Source organism: Osmerus eperlanus, chromosome 7, assembly GCF_963692335.1.
Source record: "Osmerus eperlanus chromosome 7, fOsmEpe2.1, whole genome shotgun sequence".
Classification (NCBI taxonomy): Eukaryota; Metazoa; Chordata; class Actinopteri; order Osmeriformes; family Osmeridae; genus Osmerus; species Osmerus eperlanus.
This window is the reverse complement of record NC_085024.1, coordinates 17,513,775-17,539,629: the sequence shown is the minus strand read 5'-3', so window position 1 is coordinate 17,539,629 and position 25,855 is coordinate 17,513,775. Positions and strand designations below refer to the sequence as shown.

The 25,855-nt window shown below is 40.9% G+C and overlaps 1 protein-coding gene across 2 annotated transcripts in view; it reads right to left on the bottom strand.

Annotated features, from left to right (window-relative positions):
- The window catches only part of LOC134023341 (raftlin-like), a 45,448-nt gene that overhangs the window by 5,858 nt on the left and 13,735 nt on the right, over positions 1-25,855 (bottom strand). Inside the window, exons 3-8 of one of the 2 annotated variants that reach the window (XM_062465379.1) lie at positions 21,699-21,876; positions 16,947-17,058; positions 13,587-14,034; positions 10,082-10,285; positions 5,391-5,506; positions 1,401-1,504 (exon numbers count right to left, since the gene is read on the bottom strand). In XM_062465379.1, coding sequence (XP_062321363.1) covers positions 1,401-1,504; positions 5,391-5,506; positions 10,082-10,285; positions 13,587-14,034; positions 16,947-17,058; positions 21,699-21,876 — 1,162 coding nt within the window. The remainder of the gene's footprint in view (positions 1-1,400; positions 1,505-5,390; positions 5,507-10,081; positions 10,286-13,586; positions 14,035-16,946; positions 17,059-21,698; positions 21,877-25,855) is intronic. The other variant, XM_062465380.1, reaches the window with a different exon arrangement.

The following is a 25,855-nucleotide window of genomic DNA, read 5'->3' as shown; positions in this document are numbered from 1 at the left end:
GCGAGTTTGATAACAGTGTAACAAATTAAGAGTCTGCACAAATCCAACTTGGCTTCAAGGTCTCATGCAGAGGCTTACCATTTAAACCATCCCAAACCCTTTTCTTTTTCCACCGTTTATCCACAACCCATTTTCTGGGCTGTCAGATTGGTGGGCAGTTTCCTGCTAAATCAAAATGGGAGGAAAGGAACCTGAGTTCTCAGAAAAAAAGGCCATGTCCATTAAACTAGAAAAGAGCCGGGTGGCTTGGAAAATTACTAGCCATATCCAGTCTCCTTTTAGAGGTATGTGACTGTGGAGCCAGAATTCCTCCTAAAACTACCACAAAAGACTACCTTTTGTGTCGAGGCTTTTTGTGTCTAGGTATCCCCCTTAATTACTCATTCAAGATTGTAATTCAGTGGTGCACACAAACAACATAATCAATCAAGTGCTCATTAATGTAATGACAAAGTCAAAGATGATTTACAATTATGTTTAAGGCTCTTTCATGTCTTGATGGGAGTGATATTTGTGTTCAATGATATTGATATACTGTGTAAAAGCGTGGTTGTGACATAAACTTCGTCTTTGTGAATACAATGAAACATGTAACAGCTTATTTTACTTTGGGGGAACAGCATGAGTATGGTGAGAGAAGAAATAGTATGAAACATACTGTACTCCTTTACACAAAGTGTAGAGAATATAATGGATCTCAGAGTGAAAGCAGTATACATACAACATGCTCGGTGTAAACGAATCATTAAAAAAAGTGTAATGACTAAGATAATCTGATTTGGATCAAGTTGTTTTGGTGGACAACAACAGCTGATGCCGTTCAGTTTCGGCAGATAAATGAGTGCTGTGTTGTATCTAGGCCGTCTCTTTGATTAATTAGCCATGTTGCGCTCTTGTGTTGTGGCATTTTGAGAGAGGAAAAAAAACAGAGTTGAGAATAGATCTGTAATTAATCAGCTATGCTCTGGAACGGTCACAAAAAGGACCACCAGAGACAAGGGCATGCTAAACTGCAACAGCCACTGATGACAGAAGCCTTGTAGGGACGGCATACCGCTTCCTGTATATGTCTTCATGCTGTCTCACTGGTGCATGATAGATACTTGAGTGAGTGGATGCGTCCACATGCTACACCCATTTGCGTCAGAGCTCGACAAGCTGACAGTCAAGCATAGCTCTGTCAAAAGATTTTCCAGTGACACACATGAGCTTGCTTCTCAAGTCATGTTGCTCAACACCCTAACCCCATTGCCAAAAACAATATATTTGTGGTTTCTTTAGGGACATGAACTGACTTCAGGCGACTGAAATGTTAAAACTATTAAAAAGGATGGCTTTGTCATTGAGTGGACACTAGGGAACACATGTACAATGCCCAAACCACAGTGTAGTTACATTACCTGTTAGTCTTGATGATAGGTGTAGGCAGCACACAGGTGAGTCTCCACCCATACATGGCTAGAGACTGAAGTAATGGAACGTAGTCTGTCTTCACCTGCAAACCCTACAGAGAGATCATATCACACAATTATTAAAACAGACTACTCTCTGTCCCTTAGAGTTTGAATTATTATATTTTTTGTGTGCATTCTTGCTTTATTGGAATAGAGACAGTGGGAGGACATTAAGGAAATAGCCTGGGCTGGAATTGAACCTTGGCCCTCGAGTCAGTCCTTGGTCTATGAGATACATGCCCTTAACCGGTGAGCCAGCCACCAACCTCTCATAAGTTTGATAGATATTATCACACACAAATACAGTACATTCATGTACATGCACACCCACACACAAACACCCACATTGCATTTGCTCTCACAGGATGTGTTGGTGGTTTGTTGTGCTCTACATATTTGTACTGACTGAGAAACCACGGCACGTGTCAAACATACCAACTCCCTGGCACAAAAAACACAAGAGAAACCTAGTTCACAACAGTTCTACCGATACTCAATTGCGAGATTAATGATGGTTTATTCTTCTTCTTCAGCAATTTTCGAAGCATATAGAAGCAGGAAACTGCTCTGATCAGGTCAACAAAAAGTTAGCCACACAGACAAAGGTCCTCCAACATTAATTATTTTTTTTATTATTTATTGTGATCCACCAGATCTAATAATATCTCTATCAGCATACAGTATACACAGTACACATCACCATGACGACACTGACAAACATGACACATTTACAGCAGCCCAACATTTGGAAACACAAGCTACTTCTGCAGAAAATAAAGTATCTTGTAATGGTTATTTACATTGGCATTCGTTCTTCCAGCCTCTCAAAGACTTAAGTTTGTTTTTTTTAACTTGTACTTTCCATGGGTTTTGATTGAGAAAGGAATTCTGTGAAATAGTAGGCCACTTCTGAGAGAAAGGTTAAACCTTTTAAAGGTTCTCCTTTATGTGAATCACCACAGCATACAGCTAGGTAAATCAAAAGCTAAGCAAGGTTGTATGGTGATCTTTACTCAAGGTATAATCTTGAGTAAAGATAAAGTGTAAAAATAACCCTACATGGTCAAACAAATACTAAAGGTGGAGTGTTAACAATGCTTAGGCATACATGATAAAGTGTGTGAAAAGGTTGGGATGAAGCCAAAGCGTTGAAGAGGTTTAAAAACGCTTCAGGAGAGGGTGGAGCTGAGGTCATCTTGAAGTTCAGAGTGCACTTAAGGAATTTGGAGAAAGAAAACACAGAGCCATTGTTTTGTTTTTGTTCTGATCTGCTTCTTCAGACAAGGGGGTTGATTTTAAATAAGTTAAAATACATCTGCTTGTTGACTGAAAACAATGATTTTCATGTCTTTTTAAATCAAATGTTCATGTCTTTTTAAATCAAATGTTATATTTAAATTGTAGTATTTCTATTAGTGTCTGTCTATTCTTATTTCAGATGTTTTCCCATAGGCCCCCGGCAACAGTCACACTTCTCACCACAGTACTGGACTGTTTCACACTTGCAGGGACAGTGAAAATTGTATCTTGTATCTAGGTCACCTCATCTCTCACCTCTGCTAGAGAAGATATTATGGGCAAATAATACACTGATACAATCCCACCAGATGTCCCCTTGCTTAACCAGTGAGCTTACATTTGATATGTGCACTTTTTTGTTATTTCTATAGATGTCATCAACTATGTAGAACAACAACATCCAAATCACTTTTCCTTCGTATATGTGTGTGAATGTGAACTTGTTACACACACACACACACACACACACACACACACACACACACACACACACACACACACACACACACACACACACACACACACACACACACACACATCCTAATGCTGTGGTGTTTGTTTACATTCATGAATTTTAGATTCATTTTAAAAGGGATTTCTAGTGACTAGTGACGCTCTTCAAAGTCAGGACTTCAGACCATTAGAAAATAATGAGTAACATCAACGTCAATTCTGAGAAAGCTGCAGATAATAAGTTCAACTAGCCTACATATCTGTTCAATTTCTTGGTAAATAATATTGATAATGGCTATGTAATGGTGAGTTCCATTCAAGAGGGCTTGCTTTTAGAGCTACTCGAATGTTGTCCTACAAGGTTAGTCATTTTGAGAACTAGAAAATCACTCAGTGGCACAGAATCTAAAAACAAGCTGTAAGGCAAAGAATACTGGCGCCTAAGCAACAAATGTAACTAACATCAACTTCCTGTTGCCTCACCTCAGGTTTTCCCTTTAATAATTCATCTGGATATAACAAGATTGTCGGAAATACAATAACATGACGCTAATGGATTCCCCCTTCAGGAATAAGAAGTAATATTGACATTACCAGCAAGCAAATTTATGAAGAATGGTCTTCATTGAGGTCATTAAAGAGAACAACTTTTTTGTTGTTGCTATGTAACACAATCATAGGAGTTGGAGGAGGGGGCTGTCAGGCATTAAACCCTAAACCCAAGGCTGCACTCCTTATTGATTTTTCTTTCGAGTCTGTAGACAAGCTCTGTATTCGAGCTGTCATTGTGGAGGACGTGGTGTCGGCCAAGTTATTCATTTTCTGTGCACTCCTTGAAATTGGGTCAATATACCTACAGTCTTCAGAAAGAAACCATGTTATAGTAGGCATCAGATGAATGAACACGTTTAGATCTATCTTTGTTCTTTAGTCGGATCTACACAGACTCTTGGGTAGACCTTACAAGTCACGTCAACAACAAAGTAACAACATAGCAATACAATTAGTAAGAACATTGTAGGTACATAGTAATTCATGAATGGTATGAAGTGTTAGCAGATAAGATTATTAGTGTAAGAAGGCAGAGTTTGGGGAAGAGGTGTAGTGGTACAGTAGGTGAATGTTGAACAAGAACATTGAACAAGATCAAAGTTAACATGCACTTACCCCTGGAAAGCCTAACCTCCCCCATACCAAGTTTAATTTGTATAATAACTTGTACAGCTAAACCGTAATGAAGTGTAACTGCAATCAGTTCTACTAACTACAATCGTTTCACTATAGGTGTTGCCATGTACATCTTCTTTTTACAGTACATCATGGTACAAAAACATCGGTTTTTATATAACGAGGCACAAAAATGTAAGATGCACAATTACATCCAACTTCATCAGACGTTTTTAAACACAGCCAAAAAGATTAGTTTGTCTGTACAGTTAACTAGTTGATGGTAGGCTGAGTGCTCTTTCAGTCAAGTGAAGTTTGTTTATCTACCTCAAAGACTTGATATGTGACAGGCAAAATGGAATAATATTTAACTTTATACTATATCACCTGTCAAATGAGTTGATGTCAAGGTTAAAAAGTGATTTTCATGGCCATACTGTCTTTTTACTGGCTATCAATACTGAGATGGACAATGACAGTCACATTTTGAGGACAAAAGTCTCTTTCACACTTTCACAGCCCCAGGGCTAGAAAATCCAAACTCGATTACTGTGATAACATCAGCACACACACACACACTTACACAACACACACAAACACACACACACACACGCACACACACACACACACACACACACACACACACACACACACACACACACACACACACACACACACACACACACACACACACACACACACACACATGATCATACTGATGGCTCTCATGCAACACACATTCACGTCATAAAGAAATGCCCCCAAACAAAGTAGACAGAAATCAATTTCCAACTTGGATTTCTACAAACTGTGGACTTAATCGCTGGGCAGATAAGAGCTAGATAAGGGAGATAAGACAAGCCACTGCGACACAGGTCTCATGAATTGAGATTTGCCTCTGGATCACTGGTAGCACAGGGAACATTTCAAAGTGACAACTACCACTCTCAATGTCAAGACAAACAACTGCAACATGAGAGGGGGAAGCCACTAAGAGGCGCATTCAAACCTACTCACGTGGATGATGGTCCACTGCTCAACCACGATGGCGTCATAGGTGGTGGTGGTGTTCGACTCCCCCTCTGTTGCCTCTTGGAAGATGAAGACGCTTTCCACCGACTTAGGCAGCAAATCTGCAGAGAATAGAGAGGACGGCCATGAGAGACTATTTACACGACAGAGGGTGTCTTGTTGCCAAGCCTTGGGGCCAGAAGGAAACTTAATGAGATTATGCAGCCACCCAGCAACCCCACATGCAGTGGGTCATTTATTACACAGGCTAGACTCGGCATTTGTATTTGTAACGCAAGGTCTGGATATGTTCCTACGTTTTTTTTGTATGGAGGTGGAGTGGGTGAGTTATTAGACAGATACTGTGACGAATGGTTAAATAGACCTTATAGGATGGACCGATTCATTTTTTGATACATTGAGCATGATTGAACACAAATACTGTTTGCACATGACATTCAGGATAAATTATGATCCATGACTTCACTTGAGACTGAGGGACCCATATTACAATGGCTAAAACAATACACAATTACATTTTAGCACAACAAACAGACTTTCTTTAGATGCCAATATGGCCATATTGGCCATATTGGCATCCCGGATAAAACCCACTGCCTGACAAAGAAGGGCTATTCTTCTCTTGTTATTGCACTGAGCAGCGTGAAAAACACAGCCCAAACCTTTGTAGACCAGACCAGACTTCTCTCCTGGCCTGAGTGCTTTCTCATTACTCCCGCACCATTTACACACTAATACAGTTTGCTGGGCCCAAGCTCCACCATGAGACACTCCACATTTCATTACGTGGCCATAATAATGGGGGAACAAGGGGTGGCTGGGGAGCCCGGTCAGAGGAGGAGGGACGACAGGGCTCCTTTATTTTCTCCCCAGAAAACCCATTTAGGGCCTGAGCGCGCTCAATTGAAGACATCTCCCAGACATCTCTTGGCTCTTTTCAAATACAGACATTGTCGTTGTCCCCCACACCCCCCGCCCCCCAACCACCCACCCCCTCTACCTCCTTCCCTCCTCCCTCTTCCATCCACCTCTCCATCTTCCCCACATCATTCATCAGTCGTCCCTACTTGGCGTATAATTGGAAAGCCCTTGCGGAGATTGTGTCGGCCTGATCGTTCCTTGCCAGTGCTGCAGGATCACTCAGGTGAGATGCACACAGCGATTCTGTCTCTTTGCTTTAGGAGAAACACGCCTGGTCTGTGATGCAGACAGACACTTAGCAGAAGGGGCTGAGGAAAGAGACCGCGGTGGGAAAAGAGGCCACGCAAATAATGTAAACATTATGCGTCTTCTACTGACTGAAGGGTATCTCACGAGACACCAACTTGTACCCTTCCAAAACGTCCAAAGCACCCGGGGCTAGCACACATAGAGACACATGCTAATGCTTGACTGAGACTGAAAATAACAGTGAGGGAACATAAAGACAGAATGACTTTAGAGAGAGACAGCTGGAGACACAGGGTGACACAGCCTGACACATTGTGACACAGAGCACCAGAAATCAGTGCGGGGTGTCAAGGAAGTGACAGACAACAGGAACTGGAAGAAAAAAAAGCTCTGGAGACCGATGTTGGCTTCACACATACTCGGCAGGCAGACTTCCTTGAGGGAGACACACACAAGGACTGTGTGAGCTTGAGGTTGTCTTGACCGAGTTGAAGCCACTAACTGCCCCTGCCCCAAGTCATGTCTACTACTGACATGATTTAAACATGTGTGCTCAGCACTGCCTGACAGACAAGGAGACATGGCTGTGACAGCTTATCTATATTTTAAATGGGACAGCTCGGAACCTAGAGGGAGAGGCAGATGCAGAGGTAAAGAGGGAGTGAGAAAGAGAGAGACAGAGAGAGAAAGGGATGGATGGGGAGGTTAGTAATGTGTGTGGATTGGTCGGGGCTCTTCCCCGGTGAGCCAAAGGTCTGGAGGCTTGGGACCACGCATCTGTTGTTTCTAGGCAGATTTCTGGCTGTAGCTAAGGGGATTTTGTCAAGAATATGACTTGAATGGTAAGGCATACTGTTGTCTACCCACCATCTAAAGAGACACCTGCAGAGAAATATACATACAGACAGGAAGGCAAGCAGGACACACACATACATGCACACACAGGCCTTCAAGCCTCTAATTCTACATCCAAGACATTCTCAAGACAAGACATACTCTCCAAAAATGCAAGCACATCATTTCCCTCCTAAACTAATACCGTATTGGAATTTCATACGCCTGGATCTTCCTTCTGCTTTGCCTGAATATATAAAGCCCAAAGCTTACTGTCATGCATATGAATGGTTCAATGTCTCACAGCCCAGCCTACAAATCCTTATAGTGGGACTGGAGATAGCTTAAGCTAAATGTAACAATAAAAAAACTCCCTGTCAACACCATTAGTGTCAGTTCACCAGTAAACAAACTCGTTCCCCCATCTCAGAACTCCAGCCGAGCTCTGGCTGTGTGTACGTGTTTGGGAGATGGAGTGTGCGCGTCTGCTGCTGTGCTAAGGTGACGTGCTGAGTATGAATGTTTAAAGGTCGTCTCATGACACAGGGCCAGTAGAGAAGAATGCTCTACTGGTGGAGAATCTGCTCAATTCAATAATGGTCTAATATCCGACCCCTCAGTGCTGTACAAGTCTCTATTCTCTACGAACCCACTCCCACCCTCTCCCGCCTAGCCAAGCCACAATATTTAACAGGATCCCCCCACCCACCACCACCACCACCACCACCAACCCCTCCCCACACACTTCAACCTCCGACGCCTCCTCAGCAAGCTTCACCATGGAAACCCATCTTCTGGGTGAGCGGGATGGGGCGAGACGGTTTGTGAGTGAGTGTGATTGTGAGTGTGCGGTGTGTGCGTATTCCCTTGGACCATCCCCGTCAGTCGACAACAAGCACAATAGGGAGGTGGTGTTGTGTTTAGGAAAAGGGCACCAGATAAGGAGGAATATATAAATATGAATGCATGAATGAACAAAGAAGCATGTGAAAGAAAGGAAAACAATAGCAGCAAAACAAGGGCAGAGAATGCAAAGGTGTCAAGTCATAAAATGATGATGATCTGGTTATATTTGTTGGCAATTTAATGAAAACAACATATAAGCCTGTAGATGGGACCCATTGCAACTTTTTTACTTTATGGTGTCCCTTTCTTTATAGGTGACAAAATGTCAATTAATTCATTGGCTTGTTTTAGATTTAACCAGGGGTTACAGTGTATAGTTGAATCCCTGAGCTGAAAAAGTCCACCTCCAATAGTAATAAGTGAATACTTAGCTGCCATCAGGAAACTGCAGATCAAATTGGTCTCTAAAAACTGAACTACTCTTTGATTTCACCATACTTGATTTATATTAACATTGTTTGGACTTTATAATTAATAATAATAATAATAATATATAATTTTGTCAACTGGTATTGAACTATTGGCACCTCTTCTCAATTCAACATGAATCTAACATACTCTCTCATCTACAAGAACATATATCTCCCTGACTCTCTTCACCCCGCTTCACACTGTTGTTTAAACTATCCAGTTCACACATTTAACACGATCAATTCTAACATTCTACATCTCCCTAGATTTTGGACTGTTAGTTTCATTTAAATACAGAGTATCTCATTTATGGGACGATTGCAAACATTGCTAAACTACATCCGTTAATAACTTCAAACATAAGCCTCCTTATTAAACTAACAACTTGACATACCCTGCATGGTAACAAACAATTGTGTACACTCATTATGATCACCCTGATCTTTACCACTGAATATGTCCTTGATGTTTACATGGTGAAGCTGGTTTCCAGTTTTTGGGGGAGTGTCTCTTGTAATTAATAAAAAATTGATCTCAAAGAGGTGCTATATTTGGAGATGTGTGTACAGCCATGTGTTCTCAAGGCTTGTTAAAATAAGCCGATCCTCTGTTTGATATAATTGTATAATTAATTATCTAATTATCTAACAAACGGCTGGATGCTGCCTGGTCTTTGATATAGCTCAAAGATTTCTAAAAGTTAAACACCAGCACCTGTTATCTATTTGAAAATGGATGTCTATAGTCTTGATGTTTCCACTATGGGACACTCAAGTAAAGAACACATTTATTCAGCCAAGCAGAACTGTAGAAAGTTTACTATATATTTACTTTTCCAGACCAGGCATTTCTATGTGCCAATCTCAGGCACATATGCAAAATACATTAGACTAACCCAATAGAAAAATGAAAATGGAATTATAATAACACAGTTCATTACCCCATTCCCTTTACATAAAATATGCAAGGAGGCACTAATTTGCTATCAGGTTAATTATCTGTGTCTCAGAGTCGCTGATGCGTTCACTTTTGAAGATTAATGAATTATGACTTATATTTGCTCAAGCTGGTTGAAACCAACGGCGTCAGAACTAAGTAGCATGCCCTAGGGCCTTGCTGGAGAGTGCACTGTGGGGTAGTGGAGTGGTTACTGGGCAAAACAACAAGACAGACAGACACAGAACGTGTGGGGGGCTATGGACAACAGTTTTGCATTGCAAATTGAACAATGACTAAGTTTTAAATTTGGCTGGAATGTGTTGGTTGACTTACAGCAAATTATTTCCTATATGCCAAATTTGATAGTGAAAAACAAGATCTTGAGCATTTAGACAGTCACAGTGATGCACGTTTACCATTATCGTTGCCCAGGTGGAAGTATCCATCGACAAGCGAAGCTCCATTGTTGAAGTGCTGAGTCATGTGATCCAACCAGTTGGCCTCCACCCCTTTGACCCCCTCACCGCGGAGCTGAACCCTCAGAGGCACTTTGACGGTGTAATACTTCAACTGGCTTTCACGGACCGCCGGGTGGTTGAACAGGGCAAGAAGCTCCATCCCTGAGAAGGCAGAGAACAGCATGAGGGCGGCATGAGGGCAGCATGAGGGCATCATGAGGGCAGCATTGTCAGCATCATAGGAAGGTACAACTACTACTTCTTGACCTTTGATTTATTAGAAAGTCAAGTAAAAATACTTTGTTTATATTAATCTAATACCTGGTCAAACACAATGTTCCTACATACTGGGAAAATACAAATAGTTTCTGAAAAGGGGAAATCTTTATTTGCTGAATTGTTTTAATTGTGGGGTTCTTTTTCTTTTGAAGTATTCAAGTTAAGTCTTAAAAAAGAGTGGTTTATTCATTTTCTGTGCTGAAGGGATATCATGTTGTTCAGTAATTGAGTCATACTCCTGCAAAATTATGTCTCTCATAACACTGATAAATTATACCATGAACCAGATGGGGTGGAACAAAGTTGACACATTCTTTGTTACAGAGGAGCTATATACTACAATAGATCAATAATTCATTACAATGTTTACAACTGGTTTCTATCAAGCTCTAATTCATGATGCATTTAACTCCATGGCAAAAACAGGGCACTTAAACAGGACACATATCTTCACATATACTTTTCTTGGTTTACTTCCTTATGGAAAGTAAATCATGAAATTGTCTTGATTCAGTATGGAAAATAAATTACGTTCATGAACTTTTGCTATAGCAGCTGCAAAAAATTGCAACATTATTCTTTTTAATGCAAATTTCATTGAATGCAACAACATTCCCCTGTGAACCAGATGGAGGGCCAGAATGTGCTACACTCCAAGCCATCCACCCACAGCCATGCACACATACTTGCACCTCCCCCTACAGACACACACACACACACACACACACACACACAAACACACACTGACGAAACTGTTTTATCTGTCAGTGTGTCAGTCAGATAACCAGAAATAATAAATAATTGATTATAATTTTATTGCTTGCACGCTTGAGCGATGTGACAGCTGGCCATCAAATTCCACAGCAAGAAACAAGTCAGCCCAACCACTGCAAAGCAGCAACATAGGTGTGTAGGTGTGACAACATTTCAATCTCTGTCTGAATTCTTGTTTCAAACCCAGAAGTAACTTGTCTATGTCTGAGGGGCAGAAATGGACCAACTAACATGCAACATGCCAAACATATTGTGGAGAGGATTGGGTGTGTGATGTCAGTGTCCTCACTGGAACATCTGGTGGCTCTAAACATAATTGTCATCAAAACTGGATACCAGCTTACATTTTAGGTAAAGGTCCAATACAATCAACTATTACCCTTGAACAATTTTGCTGGCTCACCTGATATTGGTACAGGACAGGGAGTAATAGGAGGAATTACTTGATTAGTAATTCCTTGGACAAGAGACAGTAGGTCATTCATAGAATGTCACAGACCTGCCTGTTTTTCTGTCAAATGCAAACATGCATGCTAATAGAATTTAGAGTAGCTATGTAGTTATTTGTCTTGGGGTTTGGCCTCAAAGCACACATACATACCATTAGCACTGTGGAGTGTATCCAGTACAGTATGTTTCAGGTTAAGTATCTTGAGACCTATTAAAGGTTCACATGAAAGGTATTACATGACTGACAGTCTTTGTGAAGCTACTTTCTCTGGCCTGCTACGTGTTGACGTTAGCAGCTAACAGGTTAACGAGCGCATGAATGCAATTACAACATTCAAACATGTCACTTCAAAGTCTTGTCTCATGGATGCCTGTCCAACTGACAAGATCAACTCTGCTGAAGTATTTTCTTGCCTTTTACTAATCCTGTGGGATGTTATCTTATTTAAGTATGTGAATGCTTATTTTTTTCTCTTTTTCTCTTTTTTCTCTTTTTCTCTTTTTCACTCTCTCTTTCTTTCTTTCTTTCTTTCTTTCTTTCTTTCTTTCTTTCTTTCTTTCTTTCTTTCTTACTTCTCTCCCACTAACCACTCATCAGACACCATTGCTCCAACCAGACACATCTCATCAACAGCTGCACTATTTAATAGATTTCTTCTTATTTGCATTGTGGATACCGCTTCAGTTTAGACTACGGTTAAAGTTTGCAGTTGACCCAATTTACCCCTTTTGACCACAGCATGTGTACACCTGCAGCTGTAGAACGAAGAGGATTACCGTGGACAGGCAAGCCATAACTGGGAATCGGAGTCAATCTCAGCAGAGAGAATTAGAAGCAAGGGACATGGTAACTAGGCACACAATCACACGGCATAACAGGCTGGTAGTGTGGGGGATGTGGAATGTCAGGGGAGAGAGGGGGAGGCAGGGTGGAGAGTATGTTGGAAGGGTTGGGAATGAGAAAGGGTTGGTGAGGCAATGAGGAGGGGAGGGGTCTGGGTGAAGGTTGTCGTGAGGGCGGATGAGTGTAGGAGGATTGGATAACGCTGAAGGAGGTAGGGGATGAGAGATTATCTAAGTGCAAAACACATGGTAGGGGGGTCCAGATGGGCCGAGGTGCTGAAGCCAAGAGAATACATGAGCATACCCACACGAAAACACACATTCACGATGGTGTGTGCATAGGCACACACACGCTCACACACATCCTTGCACGCGTATGCTTTCACACCCAAAAAAATCTACGGATGGGAAAACTGTGTGGGTGGGCTCATCCATCTGGTATTCCAAAATGCTCATATGAAGCCAAACTTCAATTGATTTATGCACGGCAGTGTGAGCTTTAGAATAGTGATGGTGTATTGTTAATAGTAGGCTTTTTGAAACCGAGTGAAGATTTCTGTTCCAAACTCATAATGTATTGTGCCACTCCTGAGGAGAACATTTCTGTCCTACCTATGCAGTGTAAATGTTTCAATAAAGAATTTTCGAAATGTTGAAATAAAAATGTACTGTTCATGACATTGGTTTTATAATATGCTTCTTTCAGCAATTGCAGAACTTTGAGAAATTTAGAAAAGGTTGAAATCCAAAAGCAATAGAACACGTAAAAGGTTTCAATAAATGAAGCCTAGAAAGACTATTAAAGAAAGTGTTTTACTGTAAAGCGTCTTTGGAAGTAAGGTTCTCTTCTCCCATAATTTTCACGAACATAGCAGACAATGCTAATCAGCGCTAACTTGGAAAAAGATCATGAAATTGGTTAGCATGACCTGCATCTTTCGACTACACTCCCAGTAATTGTAGTGCATACAACTCAGACATACTATTTCAAGTGGGAATGATAACCAAAGTGTCCATGCTCAGGTGACCAGCACAAGTCAGGCAAGACCAAATGCTAACCTGTTTAACTTTTGGGGGAAATGAATTCTAAACAATAATACATTTGGTTTGGGCTTACCGTTTCTTTTGGTATACAGACTCGGTTTCTCCTTTGGTCCTGTGGTATTTGTCTTGTTGTTGTTGTGTGTCAGTGTGTCCTCCTCTATCTCTTCTTGGCTTTGTTCTTCTGAGGATGGCGATACAGCCTGAGAGGAACCTCCATCATGGTTGACATCCACCCCAGTAAGCCCACTCATCCCAGGGGTCCCAGGCAAGCTCTCCCCCTGCACCTTACATGGGGAGTTTGGAGCCTCCATGTTCTCCTGATCCGGGGAGCTTCGTTCTCCATGGTTCCTGGGGGTTAGGGGGCTTCCGCTGCTTAGGGAGCCGAGCATTGAGCTGGGGCTGGAGTGGAGGGAGAGCGAAGGGGTTTCTGGTTCTAAGTGGATCTTGTTGGCAGGGGCTCCTCGAGGCTCCTGGATAAAGCCCACAAATGTGATGCCCTGGTCAGCCGCATCCTGGATCTGCTGGAAAGAGAGAACAAGCAGCAGCTTCAGAAAGAGACTAAAACAAACGGTGTGGTTTCTGCACTCTGAGTGGCTTTGCTTGTGATTCCATAATGGGCATTTGACTTAAAGAAGAGTTAGTTCTTAAGATATATATTCTTACAGTTGAAAGCTCTTGGGAGAACTAAAGCAAATACTGAATCTTGTTCCGGTAACTATAGACAGTATAACAGTTTTCATATCTAATACTTGCATAATTACATCACTCCAATTCCTTCCCTTCCTCTCCCCTCTTCTCTTCCTGGCATCAAGCACTCTAATAGAACCGAAGTTGATTGCATTCAAGACCGCATCCAATCAAGCCAGTTATTTCTCCATCTCATTGTCATCTGGCATTTTATATCAATTGGAGATTTTCCATCAAGCAAAACTGAAATGTTATCTGTCAAGGGATGTTAATGGCGCCATTCTCCATTATGACTACTTCTTCACAAGAGCCAGCCAGTAGCGCTACACGGCTATCTCTCACCCGATGCAGAGAGAATAAAAATCAAATCAGTGTAGATGCCATATCGTAGGTTATTCAGTATGAAATGAAATTGGAAAATAGTGACATCGTTTCCAGCTGCATTGTTCAATATCTAGGAAAGCTCAGTCAGTGATGGCATGTTATATGTATAGTGATCTAGGCTAAATGGAACCTCCCAGAGGTTCCATTTAGGAAAGAAATATAATCTTACGGTAAACATCTCATTTGATGGTATGGCTGTCGGGACTGGTTAATTTAGTTTCTTGTCTTACGTTTGTGTATAATGTTGATGTGGGTTAGCACTGATGTTGTAGTGATGGCTGGGGTTTGAAATGCTCAAAACTGAGAGAGAAGTAACACTATGTTTACTGTAGATTGGGCATGTTCAGGCAATTGTCCAGGTGATGGTAATGAACTGTAAACATTTTTGTTTATATTACATTCATACAATTTCCTTGTGTTACATTTCATTTTGTCATGTCTCAGTACATCGGATAGCTGCTGACAGTCTTGTCTGAACCTGCTTCCGCTACAGAATGACAGCTGCCCACAGTAAAAAAAAATCTAAGATGAGGAAAGCTATTTTTACATTGAACATATTTCATATTTTCCTAGATTTCAGACTGCTTTGGGAGTATTGAGTCTGAAGGTCAGGAGAAATCCCCAGCAGAGATTGTTTTCTGTCGCCCCTGGGACTGGACTGCCACTGTGTTGCTGATCCATGTCCACACTCCATGGCTTTCAAATAATAAAGAGTGCCTTCTTTCTCCCATCCAATATTAAATAAATAACCAAGATACATAATGAGGTCTTGTTGGCCTTCAATTGCATCAATATTGTGAGTGGAACATTTTGAGAGTACTTTATTCTCACTAAAACTACATGGTTTGCAAGCATACTTTTATTTGAGGCATGCAATTTAAATTGAAGGTAACATTAATTTTTTTAAGATATCATATTTTAATTAAAAGTTATTAAAAGTATGAACAGTTCATTAGCATTTTTTGCCCTTGAGTCCAGACATCTCAAATCAAATTTGGAAAAAGTGTTGGTTTGTTTGTGAGTACACCTTATTACAGTTTTTTACAATTGCTAAAACACATTCTTGAAACAGTCACCCATTTTCTCAAAACTGTAAACACAAAACCTCATCTTCAAGCACTATTTACAAAACCTCTGAATCCTCTTGCAAAATGAAACTTTCGCCTCAAAACAGCTTTACCTGTGCTCAAAATCAAGCTTTCACCTCAAAACAGATTTACCTGTGCTCAAAATCAAACACTGCTCTCAAATCATAAACAAAGTGATCAAAATGATATACACTATCAAGCAGTCAGTAAACAATACACAAAAAAATTGAAAACACATTGTTCAAAACATATAGTTCTCAAGGAGAAGTACATTTTTACGTAACCTCAAAACAAATTTCATATTTATCCGTCATTGTCTTTTGATGAACGACAACATGTTCTATCATAGTAGCTCAAAATGTATCAGAAATTACTACTCTGCTTTGCTCTTTGCAATTTTTTTTGTTCTTTCTCCTCCTTGTACCTCTATACAGTACTGTACCCTGCATCTCACTACTCACAACTCACTCTTGTTCTTTGTTGATATGAACCTGCAACCAATCAAAATCTATTGAGCAGTCAGTACTGTTACTGTAACAAATGGAAAGCACAATGTTCAGGGCCATACAATTTGTTCATTGTACAGTATACAGCCTACAATGCACTGTACTACAGTATACAATACTACAGTAAAAGGGACAAAAATCTAAGGAGTAAACATGTGATCAATGTGCTTCTTCTTGTCTTTGGGCTGGGTCAGGCCAGAGCAATTTGTCAACATCACAAGCAATATTTTCCCATCTTCAACAACCTGTTTGCTCTCTGAACTGGCTTATATTGGTTGTGTCACATCATTTGAAACAAGTTAAATCAATTTTGAGTGGTTGTGTTTTGTCAATGACATGTTTTCTCTATTTGTATTTGATTGTTGCCATTTGTGTTTACCAGTATGGATGACATGTGCATTAGAGTGCAGAATGTGTTTTGAGAATGAGAATGTGTTTAGAGTTTTGCTGAAAAGTCTATGTGAGATCTGGAAGTTGTGTTTTACCATGTGAAATGGTTTAAGGTATTGACAACAGACTGCACAATTAGCTACATGAGTTCAGGCAACTGAGAACTTTGTTCAGCCAATGGGTTTTAGTGTTTTAGCAATTCAGAAAAACTGTAATTCTCTACTTTTCTTTGTTTGTAATCAGGCTCCCTTTTAGAAGTCCATACCTCTGGCAGGATTTGTGAAGCTACTTTCACTCTAACATCCAGAGTGAGAATCGAAATATGTACTGTTGATGGAGGCTTGATGAGGATGGCTTTATAAGTGGCCAAAGACTTACTTTCTTTACGTAGCCCTGAATGAGCTCAGGGGTGGGCACCTGGTCACCAGGCAGACACTCCTCAAGCTGCAGCCGGTAGGAAGCTGCAGGGAGGGACTGGCTCTTATCACTTCTACAGACAACACCAGAGGGAGGGGGGAGAGACACAGAGAGAAACAGAGAGAGAGAGAGAGAGAGAGTGAGAGAGAGAGAGAGAGAGAGAGAGAGAGAGAGAGAGAGAGAGAGAGAGAGAGAGAGAGAGAGAGAGAGAGAGAGAGAGAGAGAGAGAGAGAGAGAGAGAGAGAGAGAGAGAAAGAAAGAAAGAAAGAAAGAAAGAGAAAAATCAAGAGAGAGAGAGTGAAAGAGAGAGAAGATGATCAGAACCAGCAAATCTGACATCCTAATCATGTTGTAGGAGATCAAACATAAAGTCACTGCACTACACGCACATTAATATTCTGAGTCACTGAGGTGTACATTTGTACAAACAAGTATTGTCAACTAATTATATACAATACGTTCATGTGTGCCCAAATTGTACATTGTGGATTTGCATCAAGCTTTGTCCTATAACCTGTCCTAAACCATCTTGGTTAACCTAACCTTAGCCAAACATGATGCCTAAACCTGGTCTGTACCTGGTGAGTATTCATGTAGATACATTATCACGTGTGTCTAATGCTAGGCAATGTAAGTATAATTTCAGTCTGAAAGTATTTTGTTTGTATAATCTTTGCCTTGTTGTGAGTATACGGGAGAAACATTTATACTTATGGAGTCATATAATCTGCATAGAGATGCACTCAATGATGCAATACAATAAGAAAGTCAATGCAAATTTAGTCTTGTTTTCCCACTCAACCTATATCAGGATAGTGATCGAAAATAATCTATTTATATTGTTATTAATTTTTTCTATTTTTTTCCAGAGGAAATCCCTTAGCTACCCCTGAGGAGGCTAATACCATATTCTATTTCTCTCTCTCTGCTTCTCATCCTGTTGACAAGAGGAATGTGACCATTTTTTAATACGTGTGTGTTAAAATGTGTATGTATTGCTAAGGTGTATGGGTGAGATTGAAAATGATCACATGCCAGTTCTGCTCTGTTGTTGTATCTTTAATGCACAGCAGGATGAAATATAATTACTAATTTCTCAGTCACAAAAGCAACCATGTCCATTGTCACTGTCACCATTCACACTTCACCACTACCCTGGATCAAGACAGATGCAAACACTGCCAAATATATAACGCCATTCCAAATATAGACCTTGAATGCACATTGCTAATGCTTGTTATAAAAACTGAAGCACTCTTTACAGCACTAACAATTCTAAATAACAGGCAGAACAGTAGAATCTATTCCAGCCACCTATCTGCAGACAAATATTTCTAACTACCTCAGATATGCTTGAGGCAGGCTCATATCTTTCGCGAAAGACCAAACACAAAGCGAACAAACATCTCAAAGAGTGCATCTCTGTGTCCTTCAGGCAAGCCATGCGCTCCCTTTTAAAAATAGCACCATCACCTGCAGTCCATCTTCTCAGTGTGAGTCAGTCACTTACATTCAGCCCACAGCTCTGGCTGTCTGTACTGAAGGGCCTCATGTGGCTCGAGCGAGTGTCAAACGCCTGCTTGCCTCCAGTCTCCTTCTGGGTCAACACCTGCTGGACCACCCATCCACTGCCAAGACTAGAAATTATACAGCTCTGTGGGAGAAGTTCGGTTGAGATGGCAGCTTGAGAGGAAACTATTGTGTTCATATTTGTTTACAACCCATTCTCACAAAGACTGTTTGGCCTCAAATCTGATATATGTTCACTGCCAATATACTAATATTGGGACATACCATGTGACAGGCTACTAATTCATGGATGAGAATATTCTTAAGAATATTCTTCCCTTCTACAAATTACTCTAGCAAAGATTTTCTGATCTTTATAAGAATCTGTACAATTTCCTGTAGGTTCCAATCAGCCGGACGACCTACAGTACAGTTCACATGGGCTACTGTCTGTAGGCAGCACATCCTCAAAGAACAGAATCGTGATTGTCCCCATCCCCAGTAAGCACAAAATGCTGTTTTTAGTTACTTTTCTTCTGATATAATGTCTTGTTTGCTTCTTTGATATTTACTAGAACAGGTAGCACAAGGGAACCATTTGGCACCAGTTGGGGCTTTGTGTTGAATTATTAAAAGAGTAAAAAATAGACTAAAATACAGTACATACAGTAAACAAGCAGTGTAAGAGATCCTTTGACTAGATCTGAATAGGCTACAGGGACATCTCAAGAAAGACTTTACATGATGGACACTTAAAATCATCAATCACCATGACAACACCTCAGTAGGGAGTCACCCAACCTGTATTTAGTAATCTTATATCCCTGGCTTTAAAAACATTGAACATCTTTCTTAATGTCAGCTTTTCATGGAGTCATGAATAATTTAACTGGAGCAAATCTCCTCTAATGGTTTCTGGTTGATACCACTCCTTGAGCACGCGTGAGCTTTACAATTACCCAATAATGATGAATATATCCTATCAGACGTTGCTTACTGAACAGTAACCTGGCTTTGCCTCAACCAAATTGAACTTTGGGAAATTTGACAGTTGACATTAACGTTACAAACGGTCCAATCCATTCCGTTTGCATTGCAGAGTTCTACCTGGCTCTGATTGCCACCAATAACAAATCACAGTCAAGCCTGTTGCACGTTTAAAATTCTGGTGCACTTAACCCTGTATACCATGCAGGTGACAGTGTTAAACATGTACCAATGGCGCTCAGCTTAATGTAGCCTACATGGTCCGTGGATTCGGTGCTCTATTTAATCTCCTGTAATGTCACCCTACGGTATGGATATATCATTCTTCATTTGGCTTTAGAATTCAGGCTAATACTGTAGAGATTTGGCTGGGACTGTATCCAAAGAAACTGTGTGCATACTAAACACTGACTGATCCAGCTGCTAAGCAGAACCTAGCTGTTGTTTTGGCTTTCTCCTTCCTTATTTATTTCCGTCTCTCCATCTCTGTTTCTCTCTCCTTTCCCGCTCTCCCCCTCCCCTCCCTCTCGGTCTCTGTTGTCTCTGGTTGACTCGCAGAGCACCGTCAAGCACAGAGGACACTTTGGGGTCTGTTTGTTTTCAGAGCGTGATGAACGGGTGCACCGTCAAGCTTTCATCCGCATTTTCTCTCCCTCTCTATTCTTCCTTTTGATTCACGGGGACTGACAAAGTGACAGGAAGTGGAGATGCTCCACATTTGATTTGTTTTATTTCTCCCGATTTCATCCCCCGAGGCTGCTGCTGATGTGAGCAGCCGTCTTCACGTTGACAGACGCTGAGATAAAGCGGGCTTGGGCTTGGTCAGAGTCATCAAAGGATGGCACCCCCTCTCGCCTTTTCATTCTCTTTCTCCTTCTGTGCCTCTCTCTTCACACCCCGGCTGTGATCTTCTTTCCCTCTTTCCTCGACATCCAGCCACTGCCTACTTTCTCTCACGGATTCTTCCTCTCAAGAGGGAAGGCAGCCTGGCTGCTGCTCATTCATCCATGTTGTGACACACAGAATCAATAACTTGTTTATCTTCCTTTGTCCAGACACAAGTTCATTGACCAAACACTGTGTTTATGAATGTTTCTGTGTGTGGAGAGGTGGGATATCCTTCGTCAATGGAAGCACGTTATTGACCAACAGAACAGGAGACACTTGAAGGGTGCATTTATAAAGCAATCAGGCACACACAATCAAAAGATAAGAAATTATCTTAAATCCACAACATTCTGAGGAACTGGTCTATAATTACTCGTCTATGAAATTTACAGAATAATTTAAAGGAATTTGAGGTAAATTCCTGGACATGAAATTCAGAAGGAGGTAATCTTAAACATAATCTGTTTTATGGGTCTGCAGCTGTAGATTCACTACAAAGACCAGGCTCCCCTCCCAGCAGACCTCTGCTGCGTTCAGACACACACACTCACAGACACACACACAGGCCATGAAACATGGATGAGAAGGGGGGGTGAGAGGTTCAAATGCTGAACATGTAACATATCTTGGGTATAGTCACAAGTGGTTTTTCACCAAACCACCAGATGAATACATACACATACAGTACACACACATACACAGACAGACACATACAAATACACACGACCACACACACACTTCACCCATATGGCCAAACACTCCCAGTAAAGAGGCATGAAACCGCAGTTCCTTCAGAAAAGCTAGCTGGTGAAAGCTTCATGTGGAACTGCTTGGCCACTCATCCTTTACCATCCTCCACTGCCCCACAATGCCCTTCACCTACCCTTGGAGCTGGAAAATATGCCCTGACCAATCTGATACCCACCTTCCATGCAATGCCTGGAGGCACTTGGGTAGGGTGTGGAGGGCAGATGCAGGGGGCAGATGTGACTTTGGACCATGAGCAGCTTTTGGCCAGGGCATCAGAGGCTTGGGATGAGATTATTGCTGACTCATTTCCAGAAACAACTGTCATTTTCAGCTTGCTTGGTCCAAATCTACACTGATTAATTCCCAAATCTCTTAACACAGATGTTTAAGATCAAATGTCACATTTACATGTTCGTCCAAAATGTAAATTAAAAACTAATAATGTCACTTCTCACATGCCAACATCTGATCTCTTAACTCTGCCCCCTCGTTCCTGTTTCTGCGATTTAATGACTTTCTTTTGCACTACAAAATATAAACAAATTGTATTCATCTTTTTAGTATTAACAACATTCATACCCCTCGTTGAGTCGAGAAAGTACAGCCCGGTACAGTTGATGCTGGGTGCTGGTTGTGTCAGGTCCACAGGGATGGATGAAAGGGTGGACTGCTGCCAGTACAAAGCCTTGCTGGTAGAGGTCTTGGAGCTGGGAGGGAAGTTCCCTCACTGAAACGAGGCGCAGGGTGGATGTGCCATCTTAAAAAGAAGACAGGAGGGATGGATTAGGCACGTCATTATCTTGGAGAATGTTAAACACAGGCAACTGAATCAGTGTGGAGCTACAATGACAAACCAAAAAGACAAGACATTTGCGTACATGTATGGACTACAAAGGGCTAACCAGACCCAAACTTGAATGCAACCAAAAATATTTTTTGAAAAAGCCTTTATATTTTTCACCAACAGTACAAGTTTCAAAGACAAAATGAAATGATTTGCAAGGGAAGTAAACACCCCCAAATCAGAATCCATTTAAGAATATGTTTTAAACTCTAGAAAATATTAGAGCTTTAATGCTACATTCCCTTCCCTTCCCTTACATTTACATTTATTCATTTAGCAGACTTTTATCCAAAGTGACTTCCAAGATAGAGCTTTACAAAAGTGCGTAGGTCACTGATCATAACAACGCCCCAAACATTGCTGGTAACCAAAACATGAAGCATACATTGTGAAAAAACAAATAAGTGCCAAAGGCCAGAACCACAAGAGCATGTTGTTAAGTCACAATTAAACAACATGAACCTCAAAGTGCAAGAGTGTACCTGTAGAAAAGCAAGCAACAATAATATATTTCACAGCGAGTACAAGAATTTAAATCAGTTACGACTAACCAACAAGAGCAACAAGTCTCTCAATAAGAGTCATTTGTGATCCTGGAGGAAACTAACATCCCTTAACTAAACTTCCCTGAAAATGTAGGCTACTGTACATGGTTGGGAGCAATAACCTACACTTGCTGAATAACCAGGTATTTTACATGGATAGAAAAGAATAAAGAGGTGTTCTTTATTATTGTTATGAAATGTTGGTCTTCAATGCTATCTCGACAGCCCAAGCCAAGCCATGCAAAACAGTGTCAGAGACAGAGTGTCATCCTCACTTCAGAATCACCCAGCTGTGCAACAACAAGCACACATAGAGCTCCTGTCCTGGCCAGCCAATCAAAACAGAATGTATGCTAATGAGGATCTCTCTGAGAGAAAGAAAAGGGAGAGAGAAGAGCCAGCGAATGGGTGGGGGAACCTGGTCCCCGGTCGATTGACGGCTGAGCTTTCAGAATCCACAGTGAGAGCGGCATTTAAACCAGTCCAAACAGCTGTGGTGTGTGGGAAACCGCCAAGAGGGAGAGATTGCAGTGCAAGGTCTGTCACTTTTGACCATAGAATCAGGATTAGAGAGAGAGAAATGGTCCATGGAAACTGTGGACATATGGGAGGTCATGCTGGGGCCAGAATTGCTGTGTATATGTACATATAGTATAGGTATACTTCACGAATGTATCTAAGTATATACTGCATATATATGTATTGTTTGTCTATAGATTTACAGTGTTACTGTACTGGCAGGCTTTCCTCCATTACAGAAAATATGCTATTGACACTGACTTTCATTTATCATATCACCTGCCATATAAAAAAAACATTAGCAGTGATGGTAGTTTATGACTGGGGACTCAGGGAGCTCCTCTTGTGTTCATAGTTCATAGTAATGAAATAACAAGGTTGAAAGGTTGTAAACACTTCATCTACTGTACATTGATCACAGGGACATTAAGCCTTAGTATGGAAGATGTGCCCAGTCTTAAATAAAGTAGACATGGGCAACTAAAATCAGTCTGTAAAATCAAAGCCTGGCTGTAATTACTTTAACACTATATTGTTGCATATTTAGACAGTCTATCACCAGGATACCAAAAGAGGAAAGGTGGTAATGGAACAAGGCTCCCACTGCCAATTAGAAAGCAACATTGTGAAGCGGAATAAAGCTGATTCAGTCAGGACTCTCCTGGGCATGGATCCAACGGCCCATTGTGAAACGGCTTTGAACGGCTCTGTCCCCTCAGGCCAGAGACTGGTTTGCTAAAAATATATTTTAAGAATTTCTCAATCACACTCTGTCCTAAACGGCCACAACATGAGCTCCGGGAGTTAACAAGGCATGGAAGAATTAACACAAAGAAATAGGCCAACCATTTCAAAATGGTGGAACGGTTGTATTTCTTCTTCCCCACAAGCTGCCTTTGGACATAATGTGTGATCTGTGATTTTAGTTTCCTCTTTTTTGGAGGATGCATAAACATCCAGTTCTTTCCCCAGGGACTGGATGCTGTATTTGCCTGGTCTGTGAAATGGTGATTATCAGCACAAGTTTAAAACACTCTTTACTTCTGCTCTGAACTCTTCTGGTTAGATTGGTCAACAGCAAATACAATTATTTTTATCAGGGACCAATGGGAAAACACCCATTGGGAATAAGTGGCCGAATGTTTCTTCCAAAAGCTTGTAGAAATCCAATTTTTATCATGTGTATCCTCCTCCTTACATCTTGTTATTACCAAGTTATGTGAAATCTTGAGATGTGGCGGAAGTGTTGACGCAGCAACAAGATCTGGGAAAATTGCTTTGAAGGTAGATATTACAGATTAGCTCCTGTATAGCATACTCAGCCTATACTGTGTCTAATGTCCAATGTCCTCAAAATGTGAGGATCTTTGTAAAGCATATGACCATCTGGACAAGCGGTCTTCAGTAGGTAACCTTATCAGGAAATAGAAAGACAATTATTTCTGCCCATGTTTTGATTCACTCAGAAACATTTTGCTTGCATCAGAAAGAAACAAGAACAAATCATGCTGTGACAAATCATGAGAAAGAAGGCTCCTGGCTGACAACCAACAAATTGGTTTTCTGGAAAATTGTGTTAACACAGACCCATCAAACAAAGACTCCTATGTAACAACAAGAAGGAAACCAAAATGTGGGAAACTTGTAAAGGAATCCATACCACAGTTTCATCTGTGAGATGAAAAAGTGCAAGTGGTAAAATGCATCCATTTAGTAGAGATTACTAATGTCTGTACTAAACTGCACAGCAAGCATACAGTAGCATGCTGTGATACTGTATGCTCTATAGTTTGAACAAAAAGACATACATAGAAATATGTTAGATTATAACAACCTGAGTGACAATAAAAGTGTGCATAAGTATGTTTGTTTATGCTTGTTAAGATCAGATTGTTTTGATGACAACCACATTACTACCATGCCAAAACTCTCCCTGTACAGAGTTTTGAATCTTACATCTGTTATGAAACCTTCCACTCTTGCCTTCGTCATGTAAGCAGAGTCGATCTAAAGCCCCTTCGTCTCCATCAGTCAATGTGTTTGAAAAAGAAATGAGTAAATATGAAATTAATAAGCTGAGATATTGGAGCACGGGGGCTGAGCAAACACACAGTGCTCTGCCGGGAGGGGACACGCTTCAATACGATTTGCATGAACCTTGAGAGAGGAAAAAAAAAAATCAGCAATAAATTAGATAACTGGGGCTAGCAGGAAAAGAGCTTCCGATTCATTCATCTGCTATCTGTACTTGGGTATCATTCTATCTCACCATTATTATTACTGAAGTCTGTTTATGTTATGAGTTTATTACTACATTTGCACTAGGCTCAGCCACTGTCTCATATTGATATTAAATGCTCTATCTCTTTGAGCAATGTAGAGATCGAGAGAATGTTTCGTAAACATTTTAAAAGTCAGTGTTGCTTTAACTTCAGGATGTGGCAATGTGTGGCAAAGCAGGATCATGTAATCATGTACTGGAAACAACAACTGCAATCTTGCAACTTGAGTAGGGTACCTGCCTATGTTACAAGGTTGTGGCTGTGACTGTGTAACCTAATAACCGCCTTAGTTTTTTTACATGAACCCAGTGAAACGTCCTAAACCCTTCCTTTACCCTTTCTAAGTACTAGGTAGTTTTATCATATTATCCTAATTGGCAACATTAGGCCACAATAACATGAACATCTACCCAATGATTATCTTTCCAGAGCAGTGCTATCCTTATTTAAATCCAATTACTGTAAAATGTCCTTTGACTCCCCTGAACCCTCTCTCCCTTCTGAGGACCACCTATGGACCTCTCTCTCGCTGTACCTTGTTGCTGT